Genomic DNA, 18,822 nt, shown 5'->3' with positions numbered 1-18,822 from the left:
AGGGCATTGAAGATGAAACGTGGCTGGGTCTTTCAGCATGACAATGATCCCAAACACACCGCCCGGGCAACGAAGGAGTGGCTTTGTAAGAAGCATTTCAAGGTCCTGGAGTGGCCTAGCCAGTCTCCAGATCTCAACCCCATATAAAATCTTTGGAGGGAGTTGACAGTCCGTGTTGCCCAGGAACAGCCCCAAAACATCACTGCTCTAGAGGAGATCTGCATGGAGGAATGGGCCAAAATACCAGCAACAGTGTGTGGAAACCTTGTGAAGACTTACAGAAATCGTTTGACCTCTGTCATTGCCAACAAAGGGTATATAACAAAGTATTGAGATAAACTTTTTATTGACCAAATGCTTATTTTCCACCATAATTGCAAATAAATTCATTAAAAATCCTACAATGCGATTTTCTGGATTTCTTTTCTCATTTTGTCTGTCATAGTTGAAGTGTACCTATGATGAAAATTACAGGCCTCTCTCATCTTTTTAAGTGGGAGAACTTGCACAATTGGTGGCTGACTAAATACTTTTTTGCCCCACTGTACCTCCCCATCCCTAATTGCTGTCCCAATATATTATCAATATCTCACAAACTCAAATCTCTCTCCCTGTGTGTGTCTGTCTGTAGGAGTTATTGGGTCAGTGCAGTAGAGAGCAGGCGTTTAAGACCATCCTGTTCTCTGGGTAACACTAAGACAACTGATTTTGTAGTGTAAATATCACTGTAAATCTGCATGAACATGACACACACACTGAACAACTCTTGTTTCCATGGTTACTGGTACTTTACTTGAGAATGTATATATATTTTTTAACTTTTACTTCTACTTTACAACATACAGAAAGAAAAGATGTGCTCCTTACATTTCCAATGCTCAGGCAGGACAGCAAAACAGTCAAATTCATACACTTATTAAGAGAACTCATCCCTACTGCCTCTGATCTGGTTTGTAAAATATTGTTAGACTGTGCCCCTGGCTTTCCATAAATAAATCAAAACAAGAACATCTGCATAATATAAGGAACTTGATATATAGCCTTTGCTTTCCCTTTTGATACTTAAGTACATTTAAAACTAGATACCTTTAGACTTGTACTCAAGTAATATTTTACTGGGTGACTTTCACTTTTACTTGAGTCATTTCCTATTAAGTATCTTTACTTTTACTCAAGTATGACAATTGGGTTATTTTTCCACCACTCGTAAAGTATTATCTCCACCAAGATCTCAAAATGACAAGGAAAATATATATTTGTAAACTAATAAGGACACAACATGTGATGATTTTAAGAAATTATTTAAAGCATTTTATTTCAAAACAGTCAAACTGTTTGTTCAAATTCATCAGAACCAATGGTCCTCAAACAAACCCCTGCCCCCAGAAGTGTCCCGTTTCGTGCTGAGGGGGAACATTGGTGTTCACTTCACTGTCTAAAGCACCAGGGTCGCAGCTTGTCAGTTCAACCATGATCTGAGCACTAGTCCAGTCACTCAAGGGTGCCTCCTTCCCTCCCATGGTAGGAAGTGCACATCTCCCACAGTCAGAACAATAGGCTGGTGGGCTGCAGCCTCAGTGTGATGTGAGCACTAGCCCAGTCACTCAAGGGTGCCTCCTTCCCTCCCGTGGTAGGAAGTGCACACATCAGACACTCAGCTGGTATAGTAGATCGTAAGCTAACGCCTCAGTCCTCCACACATTCATAGCTACCGATTTGTGTTCTCGTTCAAGTCAAATTTACCCTCACATTTACTCTTAAAATCTATAAATCATCTTTCCCATCAAAGCTCACCCTCTTCCCCTCCCTCAACCAATCATCCTCCCTCCCATTTTGAAATGTCAGACTGTAGATGGCACCCGCCCTCCCCTGGCCCCTATACCCTATGTCCCTCACTGAGTGCTGTACACACCGCTGAGCAGGCGGCTCTTCTTCTCCTCCTTCTGGCTCTCGTTCTTCAGGTCAGCAAACACCTGGCAGAAGAAGTTAGGGTCTGTGTTCATCTGGAGCATCTTGACACTCATCAGCTTGGTGATGGTCATGCAGCGGATCCAGAAGGTCTGCCTGCAGGTGTCCACCAGGAAGGGTTTCAGGGGGTAGGCGATCTCGTTGCCCATGTAGGAGCAGGTCGTATAGAGGCAGGTGAGCAGCACGGCATGTAGCTCGTGCAAGGTGGCCACCTCGGAGGAAACCGCCTCGCGGCACAGCATGTAGAGGAAGACCACAGCGGCCGGATTGATGCAGCTCTGGCTCTGATAGCAGTTGTCCAGCAGATAACGGTCCACCACCCGCAGCCACAGCACCGGGTCCATGGAAGACATGTCCTGGAGCCGGTAGCAGCGCCGGCACAGGAACTCACCCAGACAGCGCAGCAGCTCGCCGGTTGTAGCGTGGACCATCACCAGCCTCCTGGGAGTGTCGAGGTCCTGGACAGTCACCATCTGGGGCGTGTCGGGGGCCATGTTTGAGTTGGGTAAGGGGGCCTTCTCGACCAACGAGGCGACGCTGTTGGAGCTGTTGGAGATGGCTGGAGTGCCTTGGTCCTGGGTGGACAGCTTGTCACAGGACTGAGACTTCTCAAGGGTGGGGGTGGACAGGTTGGAGAAGGACTGAGACTTCTCCAGGTTCTCATTACTCAGATGGGCAATGTTGTTTTGGTTGGTGTTCTCGTGGGCCTGCACCTTCTTGGAGCTCTTCTTCTTCACAATCCGCCTCCATGGTGAGTAACGCTTCAGAGTCTTGTCTTTTGCGCTCTTACCAGTCTGGACTTCCATCAAGTGGCCCACAGTGTCCGGCCCATCTTTGAAGAGGACTACGTTCTTGCGGAGCGAGATAGACATTACGGTTCCCATGGTCAATAGTGCCTGTGGAAAACAACATGCTTCAATATTAGCAAAATGAAATGCATGGCATCAGTTCAGTTGGCCTAGTTAGCTCAGCTCTGGCTGTCTCTGAAATGGCAACCTATTCCCTGTAAAGTGTACTGCTTTTGACCATGGCCCAAAGGTGTCTGGTCAAAAGCAGTGCTTTATATAGGAAACAGGGTTCCATTTGGGACAGATTCTAACTCACAGTATTAAGCATAGACATTAGTGCTCTGTGTTCATAAACATGAGCAATATAACATTCCAAAGCGAAACAAAAATATTACTCACTGATTTCAAGTTGATATGTGAAAAAGTTATGAAGATATTTCTACATTTACTTTGTTAATTGAAAGGTAAAGACGGGTTGTCCAGTGCTTTGAGTTCAAGGCTGTTATGGTTGTGAACATCAGAATTGTCCAAGGTTCTGAAATCGAGTTTCCACGTCGTAATAAAGAAGTATGTCATAGAGGCGATTTTGTGAAAGATTATAAGTTTGATGTGGGCAAAAATAAATAAATAAACAAATAAATAAAGTCTGATGTTCCCCGTGATAGAATTTGCCTCATATTTGATACAGCCTAGCTCAATATATTGAAAACGAAATAACCTCTGAGTGTCTGTTACGTCACGGCGTTACATTTCTGTCCTCAGTGGCTGAATAACATGTATCTGGCGAGTGTTTTGCATGGATGTCAATGGTCTGTCAAATTATATTGGCAGCTCTGTCAGGCTCCCGCTTATCTCATTCATCAGCAGACTATTTTCCCCCCTAAATTGTGCGTTAGTAAATTCACTTTAGCGATCTACACCAATAATGCGCATTTAGCCTGGGGACGAATATTTGCGCGCCTATAATAGCTATTTGAAGTGGGGAGCATACAGACCTACTTCTATGTCAGGACTGACTGGAGAGCTAGCTTAAAATGCGCTATAAAAGTAGGCTAAATTGCATTTTCATGTAAAAAGCAACATAAGAACCAGCAGTAGCTGAAATAAAAGCTTATACAACTTCATTCAAACGTTTTTTTAAAGAATTTTTAAAAATCATACAACAGTTGATCCAATACTAGACTAAGCTCGGTTTGAAAATTCAAGTACCTCCCCATCCCTAATTGCTGTCCCAATATATTATCAATATCTCACAAACTCAAATATCTCTCTCTCTTTCTCTCTCTCTAGGATATATTGGATCAGTGCAGTAGAGAGCAGGAGTTTAAGACCATCCTGTTCTCTCTGTGTTATTTCCATGCCTGTGTGGCTGAGAGGCGCAAGTTCGGTCCTCAAGGTTGGAACAGGAAATACCCCTTTAACACTGGAGACCTCACAATCTCTGTCAATGTGCTCTACAACTACCTGGAGGCCAACTCACAGGTCACCGTTTACCGTGTTATAGTGATCAGGATGGTGATAGTGATGATGATTGATGATGTTGATGTTGAGTCATTGTTCATGTATTTGGTGTGTGTGTGTGTGTGTGTTCAGGTGCCGTGGGAGGACTTGCGCTATCTGTTTGGAGAGATCATGTACGGAGGTCACATCACAGACGACTGGGACAGAAGACTCTGTAGAACCTACCTGGAGGAATACATGCAGCCCAACCAGGTGTGTGTGTGTTGTGTGTGTGTGTGTGTGTGTGTGTGTGTGTGTGTGTGTGTGTGTGTGTGTGTGTGTGTGTGTGTGTGTGTGTGTGTGTGTGTGTGTGTGTGTGTGTGTGTGTGTGATGATAATGTTACAAAGAAACCCACACCCTTTCCACCAGTCTGATAGGAAGTTGGCACTGGCTCCGGGCTTTGTGGTTCCCTCCAACTTGGACTACCAGGGTTACCATGGTTACATAGATGAGATGCTGCCCCATGAGAGCCCGGTGCATTATGGGCTACACCCCAACGCAGAGATAGAGTTTCTGACGGTGACCTCTGATAACCTCTTCCACACACTGCTGGAGCTGCAGTCACCTGACTCTGTGATGGGAGAGGGGGCTTCACAGACCGTAGAGGAGAAGGTATATGAGAGACACACACACACACACATTTAAACACACACGCACACACACATTTAAACACGCACGCACGCACGCACGCACGCACACACACACACACACACACACACACACACACACACATTCATACCAGACACACACATTTAAAAACACACACATACACTGGACCCCACACACACTCATCTCTCATCCTCTCTGCAGGTGAAGACCATCCTAGACGAGGTGTTGGAGAAGCTTCCAGAAGAGTACAACATGTCAGACATCACGTCTAAGACAGCTGAGAGATCACCATACATCCTGGTCTGCTTCCAGGAGTGTGAGCGTATGAACACGCTCATCTACGAGATACGACGCTCCCTGAAGGAGCTGGACCTGGGCCTGAAGGTGGGTTAGGGGCTAGGTTTTTAAAAAATGTGTTTATATTTAACCTTCATTTAACTAGGCAAGTCAGATTAGAACAAATTCTTATTCACAATGATGGCCTACGCCGGCCAAACGCGGACGACGCTAGGCAATTGTGCGCCGCCCTAAGGACTCCCAATCACGGTGATACAGCCTGGATTCTAACCAGGTTACTGTAGTGATGCCTCTTGCACTGAGATGCAGTGCCTTAAACCGCTGCGCCACTCGGGAACCCATGATCAGCTGATAAATTAGACTAGGACTGATGGAAGACATAAGGGCGAATGGGTAGTTTTGGCTCATGACAGCGCTGTGTTTTTCTCCGTTCAGGGTGAGCTGGCTATCTCCTCAGAGATGGAGCAGATCCAGGCAGCTCTGTTCTTTGATAACGTCCCAGACACCTGGACCAAACTGGCCTACCCCTCCACTTACAGCCTTGCCCAGTGGTGAGTCATTGGGTGTACTCTCCCACTGCCCCAACGTGTACGTAAGATGATGTGTTGCTATGTGTGTGTGTGCGCATGTGTGTTTACCAGGTATAATGACGTGTTGCTGCGCTGTAGAGAGCTGGACAGCTGGACACAGGACCTGGCTCTTCCCACCGTCATCTGGCTGTCTGGACTCTTTAACCCACAGTCCTTCTTAACAGGCAACATACACACACACATCCCCCTAGAAACAACATACCCAACCCACTTCTAATTATATTACCGACTTATGGTCTGAATGTCAGTTGCCTCGTTGGTATTCTCTGTTCAGTGAAATGATTTCCTCAATTTCCCTCTCTCACCTCCAGCGGTGATGCAGTCTCTGGCTCGTAAGAATGAGTGGCCGTTAGATAAGATGAACCTGACTGTGGATGTGACTAAGAAATTTAAGGAAGAGTTCAACCAGCCAGCCAGAGAGGGAGTATACGTATACGGACTAAACATGGAAGGTATACACTCGTCTCCCCTTCTCATGAACACCTACATCCTAGTTCATTTATCTTCACCCTTCCCCTCTTTCTCCCCCAGGTGCAAGATGGGACACTCAGGGTGGGGTGATCGCGGAGGCTCGTCTGAAGGAGTTAACCCCCTCCATGCCAGTCATCTCAGTCCGAGCAGTACCGAACGACAGACAGGAGACGCGTAACATCTACGAGTGTCCCCTGTACAAGACCAAGCTGAGAGGAACCACTTATGTCTGGACCTTCAGCCTCAAGACCAGAGAGAGACCAGCCAAGTGGGTTCTGGCTGGGGTGGCCCTGCTGCTCAGTGTGTAGAGGTAAGGGTTAGGGGGTGAGACCAGCCAAGTGGGTACTGGCTGGGGTGGCCCTGCTGCTCAGTGTGTAGAGGTAAGGGTTAGGGGGTGAGGAGGGAGACCAGCCAAGTGGGTACTGGCTGGAAAGAAGCAAGGTCGTTTTTCCATTAGCTATTTGTAGGGTGTGTATTTTCTGCATTATGTTGCTAAGTGTGAGAGAAGGTATTTTATGTAAAATACATGTATGTGTTACTACATAATCCCTCAAACCAGGTTTGATGTTGCTATTGAAATATAAAATACATTTGTATAGTACTGTTTTAGCACCTGAAAGCTATATGAAAATGTATAAAGCATTTGGACATTTTATTCATATGACTTAGTAAGAATAGAAATAAAAATGAAAATCTGTACTTTTTCTGAATTTATTGAAAAACAATACAGTACAAGCTGCAAAATAGTTTCACACATTTGATCACAGTAAGAACCCATTAATTCAAAGCTTAGTATTTTGAACAAATCAACTGTATCGTCTAACAAGTGTACAAGTCGAAAAGCAGAAAACATTGGATGGTACCCTTTACCTAGGCCTAGCCTCAACTAATGAGTGGTGTTCAAGTGCTCTATGGTCTATGTAACACTTGTTAATATGGCACATCATTTACATGTCACTTTAAAAGCTTCAATGGGCACGATTTCCCAAAAAAAAGCAGCTTCAGGCTAAGTTCATCATTACAAGCATAGGATCCCATAGTTCTAACGATGAACTTGGTTAAACAATGAGCTTATTATGATGCTTTTGGGAAACCGGGCCCAGAACAACATGACAGTTAGCAGCAGGAAATCCACACTGCTCATAATTCTTCACTATTATGCCCCACAGTCCTCACACACAGGGGCGTGTATACATTTGGCTTCAATTTAAAAAATACAATTGTGTTTGTGTGTTCCCCTAGTCACTGTCGTCGTCAGACCAGCCCAGGTCCATCATGTTCATGTCCAGCGTCGCGGCGGCCATATTGATTTTGGTTCCATGTCGCACACTACAGGTCTTAGAAGAGTTCTGATTGGATGTGGTCCGCATGCTCACCTGTACCCCCGACCGCACCCCCTGACCTCTGATCCCTAACTCACTCCTGACCTTATGACTTATGACCCCAACATTAGCCATGTCACCCCTGACCCCTACCCCCCCAAGGTCACATATCTCCCCCATGTTCATATTCATATCCATGTCCCCTATCCTCTCTATCCCCCAATATCATCCAGAGAGAGCATATCCCCAAACCCAACCATACTCCCCCCACTCAGCTCCCTAAACATGGACTGTATCCTCCCTCCCTCCATACTCCCTCCCTCCACCACCCTCTCCTCCTTTGTTACCTCTCTCCATCCCTCTTGTCTCCCAGTCTCCTCCCATCCCCTCTCTTCCCTCTCAGTCTCCCCATCTATCTCTCCAATCCCACCCTGGAAGCCCTTTAGCATGATTTGCAGCCTACCCCCTTCCCCTAGCTCCAGCCGACCCCCTTCTTTCCCTCCCTCCGTCCCCCTCTCCTTCTCTCTCTCCCCCCAGGTTACCTCTATCCCTCCATCCCCATCCGTCTCCCCAAGACTGCTTGAGAAGCCCCTAATCATGGACTGGAACCCCCCTATCCCCCTGTCTATCCCTCCCTCCACACCCCTCTCCCTCTCCCTCTCCCTCTCTCCGTTGCTGAGGGTTCTGATAAGGCAGGATATCTTGGCGCTGTTGGACTCCTGAGATTGAGAACGGAAGAACGACTCCGAGCTGATGCCTGATGCTATGGGGGAGAAGAACTGAAAGAGAGAAAGAGATGGTGACGGGGGGACGGGGCAGTTGAACACAACCCAGATGTCATCCCTCACCACTCTTTCTGAATTCATCGTTACTCTAGGGATGCGGGGCTTTGACACCATTCAACATGACTGTTTCTAACATTTAAATTGCATAAGGTTGTAAAACAAATAGAAAATGTTCATGAACAAAGCGTCATGGTCTTTGAAACCCGGCCAAACATGTAGACTACTCACAGGGGTGACATTGGACCTCTCCATCAGTCTCTCCTCCCACAGTCTCAGCCTCAGCTCTCTCTCCTCCAGCTCCTTCTCTTTGCTACTCAGGTCTCTCTCCAGCCTCCGCAACCTCTCCAACGTGGCATCTATCTCACACCTACAGAGAGGAGACCTACTGTTACTCGTATGCCCATGTCCCTTCACTTCCATTGATATCTGGTCATCAATGCTCATGTTGGAATCTGGGGGCAGTGGCTTAGTAAACTATTATCAAGGTAAGCAGTACGGGGATCTAGTTTCTGTTTTGGAAGCCCTGTAATCTGAAACCTAGCAGTTGTCTAGTACTGCCTGTTTAATCCAGCATGTGGCACTGTTTAGTCTATGATTTGAAGGGCCATAATGGAATGTTCTTCCTCCCTCTCGCTCACACACGCAAGCACCAGCAGCTCTCACAGCACCTAAATAAACACAGACATCTGACGCAAGGACATATCTCCCTCCCCCTAAACTTTTCCCTCTCTTTAAACTCCTCCCCCTCTCCAAGCCCCAGTCCCACTTCTTACCTCTCCCTCTATCCCTACTTCTCTCCACCTCTTAAAGCCCTCAATGTTTCCCCTCCCTCGATCACTAACCCTCCCTTTTCCCCTCGATTCCCCCTCCCTCCCTCTCTCTCTCTCTCTCTCTCTCACCCAGATCTTTCCACCCATTCTCCATACCTCCCTCATAATTGATTAGCTTGCCACACTCATGTCAAACACAAACAGAATCTGTCCCCCCCCACCCTCCTCCTCCTCCTCGTCTCTCTTCGGTCCCTCTTCTCTCCTGCTCAGTTTTTACATTTCAAGTGCGCTCTTTACATTTCTGCGTCTCTCTACACAGCGCCTCCTCCCCTGTTTTTCCCATACTTGGCTTCTAGCTGCCCCCCTATATGCTTCTTTTGTCAACTCTCTCTCTGGTGGAAACAGGCTAAGTAGAGGAATCTCCTACATGGATAGCTTCCAGAGTCTTATTATAGACTAAAGCCATCGAGCCAGCAGGGTCATGCATTCAGCTTCTCTCCTGAGACACACACACACACACACACACTGGGGCCTCTTGTTAGGTTGTGAGTGTATACAGTGAGAGCTGCTCTTTGTCCCGTGTCTGGCTGCAGAAAGATGGAGCTTAAACAATCCAGACTGTGCTTACTGTACCACCTGCATATCACATACATTACACACACACACACACACACGTTTGAAAGAGTCCCACACACACGAATGTTAATAGTACCTCCACTGGTCCTTGTTGTGTAGGAAGGAGTTACACTGTTCTGGTAGTCTGCTGTCTTTAGACATGGTCTCCAGAGTCCCCAACACCTGCTTAAACACTGGACGCTCCTAGGTAACACACACACACACACACACACACACTTTTGATATCTTTCAGATATGCCTCAAATTGAATTGTAGTATGAACACTGCCAAGTTAGCACATTAGGACTTTATCGACAGTTCAGGCTTCTGTAACAGTTCATAATGAGCTAGCCTTGAGAGCACAGGGTCTTAAAGTTCAAGACCAGCTGCTGGGGTGTCCAACTCTGGCCCTGGAGAACAACACTGCTCTTTCCATGATATGGACTGACCGTTTGAATCCAGGTGAAATCTATGATCCCTTATTGATGTCCCCTATTAAATTCACTTCAATCAGTGTAGATGAAGGTGAGGAGACAGGTTAAAGAAGGATTTCTAAGCCTTGAGACAACTGAGACATGGATTGTGTATGTGTGCCATTCAGAGGTTGAATGGGCAAGGCAAAAGATTTAAGTGCCTTTGAACAGGGTATGGTAGGTGTCAGGCGCACCAGTTTGAGTGTGTCAAGAACTGCAACATTGCTGTGTTTTTATGCTCAACAGTTTCCCTGTGTATCAATAATGGTCCACCACCCAAAGGACATCCAGCCAACTCAACATAACTGTGGGAAGCATTGGAGTCAACATGGGCCAGCATCCCTGTGGAACGCTTTCAACACCTTGTAGAGTCCATGCCCCGATGAATTGAAGCTGTTCTGAGGGCAAAAAGGGGTGGACATCAATATTAGGAGGGTGTTCCTAATGTTTTATACACTCAGTGTATCGGGTGTGCAGGATTTGGAGTCTCCAGAGCCAGATATGGAGATTGTGTGGTAACCCTGACCTTTGCCCTCTCACCTTTGGTTCGGCCTGCCAGCACTTCTTCATCAGGTCAGCGAAGCTAGGCGGACAACTGGTGGGGATGGTCAGCCTCTGGAACACACACACACACACACACACACACACACATACATACACTCAGAGGAATCTTACATTCATAGGAACACACAATATGAAGTAGGAAATGTGGCGGCTCCCCCATTTAAAATGTTGTCTTAGAGGGGACACAGTCCCTGATCAGCAGGGAGATTAACCAGTGACCCATCAGTTACAGCATAATGCTAACTGTGCCTTTACATTCCAGTAAGAGGCAGGGGGGTGGGGAGGGGCAGTACATAGTAACAGGTTATAGCAGCGTTTCCAGTACCCCCAGCAGTATATACCTTTTTATTGTAACACCTGATTCAACTAGTCAAATAATCATCAAGCCCTCAAAGAGTTGAATGTGGTGTGTTTGTCAAGGACTACAATGAAACGGTCCACTGTTGGGGGGTTACTGGAGGACCAGGGTTACAGGATACATCCACTGAGAAGGGCAGGGGGATATGGAAACAGTTTACTCTGGGGAGGGTTTAAAACGGAAATAAATCTCTCTCAGTAACGGTTAGTATAATAGTCACCCCCACCCCCCTCTCTCTGGTTATTTTAGGGCCTACTATTGGACCTCATCTAAAAGTACGCTGGGATACTCAGGAGTCATGTTCTCAGATCTCTATGGGTGACAGGGCAGCACACTAATACTGGAATACAGACACAGTTTGAAGCCCCTTCCACACACAAACACACAGTATAACCAGTGCTTCATTTGAGGAACATGATCTGGCACTTCTCAGTTTTGGACTGTTTTCATTCCGGGAACCTATTTGCCCGGATCTGGTACCTCTCCTGGCATGAAGAATCATTTTCGCTATTTGCAATGTTAAAAACTCCAATAAAAGCAACCAGTGTTAATTGGAGTTGCCTTCTCTGTAATTCTCCTGCCACCTAAAAAAAACCATAATGTGAAAACATGCCTGATATTCCAAGAAGTGATTGGCGTTGGGTCGGCCCGGGTTGATGGTTTGAGCAACATGGTAACCTAGAGACAGACCAAATCATGGCCGTTTGCGGTGGTGAGAGACAGAAGCGGGCCTGAATCTCTCACGCAACTAGCGTGAGATCCACTGAAATAATTCAGAATACAACACCAAGAGTAGGTCTATAATTTAGCCACAGCCGATCAATAGCTTATAAAAAAAAAAATGAAAAGCCTGGCTGTGGATTGTGTGCAGCCCAATAACAAGGCATAGCCTACAGTCGGGAACGCACTGCAAATCTGTCAGTGAACAGCATGCAGACAAAACAGGCCTTTCACAATATTTCAGATACAATTGTGGCAAAACACAAGTTGGAAAGCAAATGGCTCCTGCTGAAACGAGAAGACTAATCTGTCTGTAGGCTAGCGAAATATTGTATCAACTTCCAAATAGGACTATTGAGTGAATAGCATTGTTTAACAGCAATGCTGTATCATAAAGGTCATTTGTTATCATGCGTTCCGGTAATTCAGAACTCCCCCCATACACTTTTAGTTACTGCACCTTCCGAATTTACAAATTAAGCATGGAGTATAACCCGCCCAAACACACACACACACACAGTAAAACTACAGGTCCTGGCCTAGCTCCACAGCAGAGTATCCATGCCTTACAAGAGCAGAGAGCTGACATCAACCCTAAAAATACCCCTTACCCTCCTCACAGCGGAAAGCATGAGAGAATCACGTTGTTACTCCAGCTCTGTGCGTGTTGCTCGTTCAGTGCTTGCGTGTTTGTTTTATGTTCGGTAGTGCATATGACAGTCTTTTATTTTATGAGTGAAACTGAGCCCCTTTGAAGCTCTCAACTAATCCGAAATCAGAACAATGTGTCTTTGGGCATGTGTGTGTGTGTGTGTGTGTGTGTGTGTGTGTGTGTGTGTGTGTGTGTGTGTGAGAATGAGTGTGTGTACCTCTTGTTTTTCCACCACCAGCCAAGCCACCTGCAGCCCCTCGAAGCCTTTAAATGGAACCTCCCGTGTCAGCATCTCCCATAGCACCTGGTAACACACACACACACACACACACACACACACACACACACACACACACACACACACACACACACACACACAATGATACAGGACATATTCTCCTGAAAAGCCACTTGACATAGAACATATTAGATGCTTCCCCTCCCGCACACACACCACGCCGTAGGAGTAGGTATCACAGGTCTCTGACACAGGTAGGCTCTGTATGACTTCTGGGGCCATCCAGGGGAATGTGCCCACCACTGTCATGTGGGTGGTGTGGGACTGGAACTTAGACGCTCCAAAATCACAGATCTGACAACAGACCGGGGAGAGAGACAGCATTGGGACACTTGGTTTCAAAATAATCAAGGATGGATGAGTGGAGCATACAATAATTGTTAGTTATCCCTAATGTACCTTGAGCACTTTGTCTGCAGTCAGCACCACTGTATTGAGACAGAAAGAGTTGAGTGAGTTCACAAGTGGGGGGGGTTCTTGTGATTTTTGTATGAAGCTATAGCCATTAGTTCACGTCTGAAAATGATTAAGTAGCAGCAGTAGTGTGTGCAATGTTGGATGTCCTGGTGGGTAGATATACGTTTGGTTGCGGAGTGCGTGTGCATTTGGTTACCGTTTCGCGACTTGAGGTCTCTGTGAATGACTTTGACTGGGGCTTCCGAGTGAAGATAGTGCATTCCTATTGGACAGAAACATTAAACATCCTCAGCCACGAACCAATAACAGACCAGCAAACTGTTAACAACTCGGCTAAACAATGGCTACCATTCTCCAAACAAGTCACTGATCCTCACACCAGATGAGAATATGCCCCCTATTGCCTTTAGGGAAGACAGAACTGTACTAAAGGGCTTAATTAGCATGCTAAGGTTTCTCTAGGTACGGGAGAACATAAAACATGGGTCGATCTATCTCTCTAGCCTTACCTTTGGCTATCTCCATGGCCCAGGTCATGATTTGTTCCATGTCCATCTCCTCACTCTGTTCACTGGAGAGGTACTCATACAGAGAACCTCCGCCCGCATACTCTGAAAGAGGAGATCACAACACACTATAACCCAGGGTTCTCCGACTGGAGAGAACGTGATGTCATCGGCCTCTCTCTTTGGTGGACCCTTCCTGTTATGTTCTCTATTGTTCCTCAAGCGAGATGGAGGACGATGACATCACACCAGACCATCTCCTTGAAGATTGCAGTTGTTTAAAAACATATATATATATTTTTTTTATTCAAAACTTGTTCTTTTTTTACCCTTAAGTGTGTATATTTTACTGTATTTATATTACTGTATTTATTACTGTGTATATATTACTGTATTTATACTTAGGATATTGTTTTTCGACAGGAAAAGCTAAATAATAACTGGAGTGTGTCTAACATAATGTCTCTAAAACCCAAGGACAGTTTACATTAAATATACAGCACCGTGTAGCATGCATAACACACACACACACACACACACACACACACACACACACACACACACACACACACACACACACACACACACACACACACACACACACAGAGAACAGGGTTCTTTCTGCAGCCTCCTGTCACTCACAACCTGAACTCATTTATCACAACGACTTGAGAAACGTCAAACACAGCTTAGCACATCAGGCTCATACACACACACACACACACACACACACACACTGGGTAGTGTGTTCTGTAAGTCATATGGGCAGTGCTGTCACAGAGCTGATATCAACCATATGACCACATGGAGTGAACACACATAAAAACATCCTGGGTTAAGTTACAAATGTCCTGCCAGGAAACTCAGCACACACACACACTCAGTAACCTAAATGTTGATCCTAGACCTGCGGTTCCATGTCCATCAGAATGTGTATAAGGAAACACACACACACACTGACCTGTGACGATGCCATAGTTGGGGGACTCCAGTACGGCGCCATAGAACTGAATAATGTTCTTATGACTGAGGCTACTCAGTATCTCAGCCTGGAGAGAGAGGGGGGGGGTGAAGAGTTGGTAGGGAGGAGAGAGAGTGAGAATGTATGCACAGTATTTAACTTACAGTAAGAGCACTACCCACCACTGCGACCTGTACGCTCTCGTTGGATGGCCCTGACTTCTTACTCGTCGACAAACCCACTGGCTCCAGGTCATCTACAAGTCTTTGCTAGTTAAAGCCCCGCCTTATCTCAGTTCACTGGTCACCATAGCATCACCCACCCGTAGCACGCATTCCAGCAGGTATATTTCACTGGTCACCCCAAAAGCCAATTACTCATTTGGCCGCCTTTCCTTCCAGTTCTCTGCTGCCAATGACTGGAACGAACATCAAAAATCACTGAAGCTGGAGACTCTTACTTCCCTCACTAACTTTAAGCACCAGCTGTCAGAGCAGGTCACAGATCACTGCACCTGTACATAGCCCATCTGTAAATAGCCCATCCAACTACCTCATCCCCCACACTGTATTTATTTATTTATATTGCTCCTTTGCACCCCGCTATCTCTCCTTGCACATTCATCTTCTGCACATCTATCACTCCGGTTTTTAATGGCTATATTGTAATTACTTCACCAACATGGCCTATTTATTGCCTTACCTCCCTTATCCTACCTCATTTGCACACACTGTATATAGACTCTTCCTACTGTTATTGACTGTATCTTTGTTTATTCCATGTGTAAGTCTGTGTTGTTGTTTGTGTCGCACTGCTTTGCTTTATCTTGGCCAGTTGTAAATGAGAACTTGTTCTCAACTAGCCTACCTGGTTAAATAAAGGTGAAATAATAAAAAATAAAAAGTAGAAGTCCTACTAAATTGCAGTGTCTAACTCTTAATTCTACGACATGCATACTGTTACATTTGATTTAAGCAATCTGAGGGTTGTACAGAAAAGTCCCTTCTGCTCCGCGTCTGTGCAGTGTATGAACTTCTTCACACTAAAAAGGTTTGGGTCAGAGCACCTAGGAACACAACGACGACATGGCAAACACGCAATCAATCCACTCTCTAACAGGCCACGTCTCGAACACAAAACAACTTGTAAAATCAGCCCCTTACTGGATAGTCATGAAGGACGATCATCTGACAGGATCCAGACGTTTTTTTGGTGTTAAAAAAAAAATCTAACATCAACGCTAGAGTTTGTCATACATGTGTCTGTTTTTCAGGCACGCGTTTGTGCGTGGGCATGTGATCGGCAGCACCCCAGCCAGCATATATATATATACTAACAGTTATTCAGCCCTCGAGGGAAGAAGGCCAGGTAACTATAACCCACAACATGCTTTTCTGCCGGGTCGGGAACCAATTTATACTGGGTCACAACTTCAGACTGGGATGTGGCAGGATAGAGTGTTTTGTTCATTGGGGGGGCCAACGGGGGAAAAAGAAAAGGAGGGCCATGTCCATCACCCAGAATTTGGTCAGGAATCACTGAACTTTAGTATTTACACAAGAGGGTAAAATACACACACCTAAGAGACAGCTAGCCCATACCTTATCTCACACAATGGGAGTAGCCTGTGTTATAAACCAATACTGTACTCCACAATGAGAGGAAGAGGAGAGGTATGTTGAAACCAAGATCAACACACAGGCAACTGGAGAGAAAACAGGAGAGCTCTCAAATCAAAACGGCTGGCATGGAGGAAAGGCTTACCAAATCGCTTGAGGGTGTGCGTGTGTGTGTGTGTGTGTGTGTGTGAGACTGTGCATGTGTGTGTGTGTCTTACCTCAGTCTCGATCTTGAGTAGTTTCTTCACAGCGACCTCTTTATCCTGAGATATCCAGTGTGCTCGGTAGACACTCCCAAAGCTGCCCCCTCCACAGTTCTCATAGAACCGCAGGTCCTCATGTTTTATCTGGACAAACGACGAACTCAGAGACGACATGGCATACTGGCGCGCACACACACTCGACGACAGCCGCTCTGAGTAAACAGAGCAAACTGAGAGATACGGAACGGAGAGAAAGAGAGAAAAGGTAGGAGGGAGAACACGTTTGATCACACACACCCGATAGCAGAATGGACTCCGGGAGCGAGAGAATGAAAAGAGAGACCGCAGAGAGCCTCTCTGTAAATGTAGTAAGAGCTCATTCACTCCCTCGGTCAGGCCAGGTGCTGAGGCGACACCCTGTGGTGAGACTACAGAACACACACACTTGGATCGAGAAAGAAAGCGAGAGATTAGAGTGTGTGAGTGTGCGTTAATCACATTCTGCTCGCCTGCCTGTTCTCTTCTTTCCCAGTGTATGTACGGGTGGATGCTCTGTGTGTGACCTCTTGCTGTCAGGTCAAATAAGGCTGCTGGCATCCAGAGAATGCATGGGATCATTGCTTCTATACAAAACACACACACACAGGTCAGAACACACACGGGGGTCAGACCCACACACACACACAGGTCAGACACACACACACACAGGTCAGACACACACACGCGCACACACGTCAGACACACACACACACACACACACGTCAGACACAGGTCAGACACAGGGCTAGAGAACGATTATTCTCTAGCCTGACAACCAACCCTATCTCTTACTCACTCAGCAACTAAAAACACACTCCCACCACATACACCAGGAATGAGGGGGACAGTCACATCACCAGTCTGGAATGACCATGGTGACACGGCCAACCAGGAACGACATCATCAACTGGGGACAGAGAGGGTGACATCACTTTCACGGACAAAAACAGTGACCAAATCAGCAATAACCACCGCCAGTATCAAATGTTTTGATTATTATATTAGATAATTTTTTATTTAAAGATCAGACAGACTAGACACTCAACACACTGACATCATAATGAGGTCCTGAGGTAAAACAAGAGACACAAGTCAAATATACTGTATCTACATATACAAAAGTACATGACGAGAACACAACTGAGAAGGATGACTGATTAAACAGAAATAACAATATGCTACATGAGTTGTGCTTTAACGCAAGAATTTGAGGACAGATCTCAGAACGATGCTTAACAATGGCTAGGGCTTTTGCTTCTCTATAACACTATGTCAAATATCTTGGTATTTGTGAAACTGGTACAATATACTTTCTTCATATTTTTCACATCTGCTTTCACATTATCAGTAAGGGATACTGATAATCACTCAAAAAGACCTCAAATCTATAGTTGTTCATTTTTAAATCAGATTTTTTTTTTCAGTCACTTTAAGTACTTTCAGTTTTCTATCTAGATGTACAGTAACCTTACACTTAACAAGAGTCTCGGATTTCTAATCATCGCTCTTCTATGTGATGTCGCAAAGGCTGATGGTTCTGTGTGATGTCATTGAGGGCTAAGAATTCCATGTGATGTCAGAGGTCTGAGTTTTCCAGATGAAGTCATAGCAGCCCGATGAAGCCATGTCACAGTGATGAAGGTTACCTGTGATCTCTACATGTAACTACCGTGATGGTGGGCGGGCTCAGGTCCTGCGGGGCTCCAGCCTATAGGAGAGCGTTGTCAGGGTCCGCTGGTTGTCAATCACACACAGCTTTCTGACGTAACCCCTCACCTCCGCGTGGTTCTTATTGGGCTGACACACCTCAGGGTCTGAAAGGCAGAGAGAGGCAGAGAGAGAGTTGTATTATTAATGCCTATTGTTATGGGTCCAGTTGAAAGGATCACTTGTTAGTGATAGACCAGAGACTTACTGAACGGCTGACTCCTGCAGTGTCTCACTGCCCGGATGGTGTTTGCTATCATCCGCTGGAAATCACAACAACAAGCAGTGTTACATGTAGTGGCTCCCACAGAACCACTGGGGAGAGGGGGGTAAACCAGTGGTCACATGTCATATATAAGTTGTATTAATGTTCTATGAAGGTTGTTGATACTGAAAACCTAATTCTATGACTACAGCATTCAAGTGGAATGAAGAGTTTATAAGCATCTTATGAATGCCTGTGTATACTCACTATCTTCTCAAAGTTGACCATGTTGTCTATGAACGTCTTGTTGCCCTCGTGACTGAAAGTCATGTCTGGGAAGAGAACAGAAAAAGCACAGTTTGAAACAGAGGAGTTCACTTTCTC

The 18,822-nt window shown here is 45.8% G+C and overlaps 4 protein-coding genes across 6 annotated transcripts in view; 1 reads left to right on the top strand and 3 right to left on the bottom strand.

The window, feature by feature from the left end:
* dnah9l (dynein, axonemal, heavy polypeptide 9 like) overlaps positions 1-6,821 on the top strand; it is an 89,753-nt gene extending 82,932 nt beyond the window's left edge. The window contains 8 exon segments of the mRNA XM_042308348.1: positions 4,047-4,238; positions 4,350-4,469; positions 4,627-4,869; positions 5,068-5,250; positions 5,599-5,714; positions 5,805-5,917; positions 6,065-6,205; positions 6,285-6,821. Coding sequence (XP_042164282.1) covers positions 4,047-4,238; positions 4,350-4,469; positions 4,627-4,869; positions 5,068-5,250; positions 5,599-5,714; positions 5,805-5,917; positions 6,065-6,205; positions 6,285-6,532 — 1,356 coding nt within the window. The 3' untranslated portion in view covers positions 6,533-6,821.
* LOC121841163 (cyclin-dependent kinase 5 activator 1-like) lies at positions 1,893-2,852 on the bottom strand. The gene has a single exon (XM_042307718.1). It carries the CDS (start codon positions 2,850-2,852, stop codon positions 1,893-1,895), a length of 960 nt encoding a protein of 319 aa, XP_042163652.1.
* A 100-nt stretch (positions 6,822-6,921) lies between the features above and the next one.
* LOC112226635 (mitogen-activated protein kinase kinase kinase 20-like) lies at positions 6,922-17,136 on the bottom strand. The gene is made up of 11 exons (XM_042307714.1): positions 16,503-17,136; positions 14,666-14,753; positions 13,708-13,809; positions 13,395-13,460; positions 13,181-13,209; positions 12,938-13,075; positions 12,701-12,787; positions 10,730-10,804; positions 9,814-9,920; positions 8,560-8,698; positions 6,922-8,325 (listed from the first exon to the last, which is right to left on the bottom strand). The coding sequence occupies exons 1-11, from the start codon at positions 17,103-17,105 to the stop codon at positions 7,759-7,761; spliced, it is 2,001 nt and encodes a 666-aa protein (XP_042163648.1). The 5' UTR covers positions 17,106-17,136; the 3' UTR covers positions 6,922-7,758.
* Positions 17,137-17,962: 826 nt separating this feature from the next.
* The window catches only part of LOC112226664 (rap guanine nucleotide exchange factor 4-like), a 43,059-nt gene continuing 42,199 nt past the window's right edge, over positions 17,963-18,822 (bottom strand). For all 3 annotated transcript variants that reach the window (XM_024391135.2, XM_042307712.1, XM_024391133.2), the window contains 3 exons: positions 18,706-18,770; positions 18,442-18,496; positions 17,963-18,340 (listed from right to left, as the gene is read on the bottom strand). In XM_024391135.2, coding sequence (XP_024246903.1) covers positions 18,213-18,340; positions 18,442-18,496; positions 18,706-18,770 — 248 coding nt within the window. In that variant the 3' untranslated portion in view covers positions 17,963-18,212. The remainder of the gene's footprint in view (positions 18,341-18,441; positions 18,497-18,705; positions 18,771-18,822) is intronic.

This window comes from Oncorhynchus tshawytscha, linkage group LG28 (genome assembly GCF_018296145.1).
Source record: "Oncorhynchus tshawytscha isolate Ot180627B linkage group LG28, Otsh_v2.0, whole genome shotgun sequence".
Classification (NCBI taxonomy): Eukaryota; Metazoa; Chordata; class Actinopteri; order Salmoniformes; family Salmonidae; genus Oncorhynchus; species Oncorhynchus tshawytscha.
The sequence above is the reverse complement of the archived record's forward strand: the minus strand, read 5'-3'. Positions and strand labels throughout refer to the sequence as shown.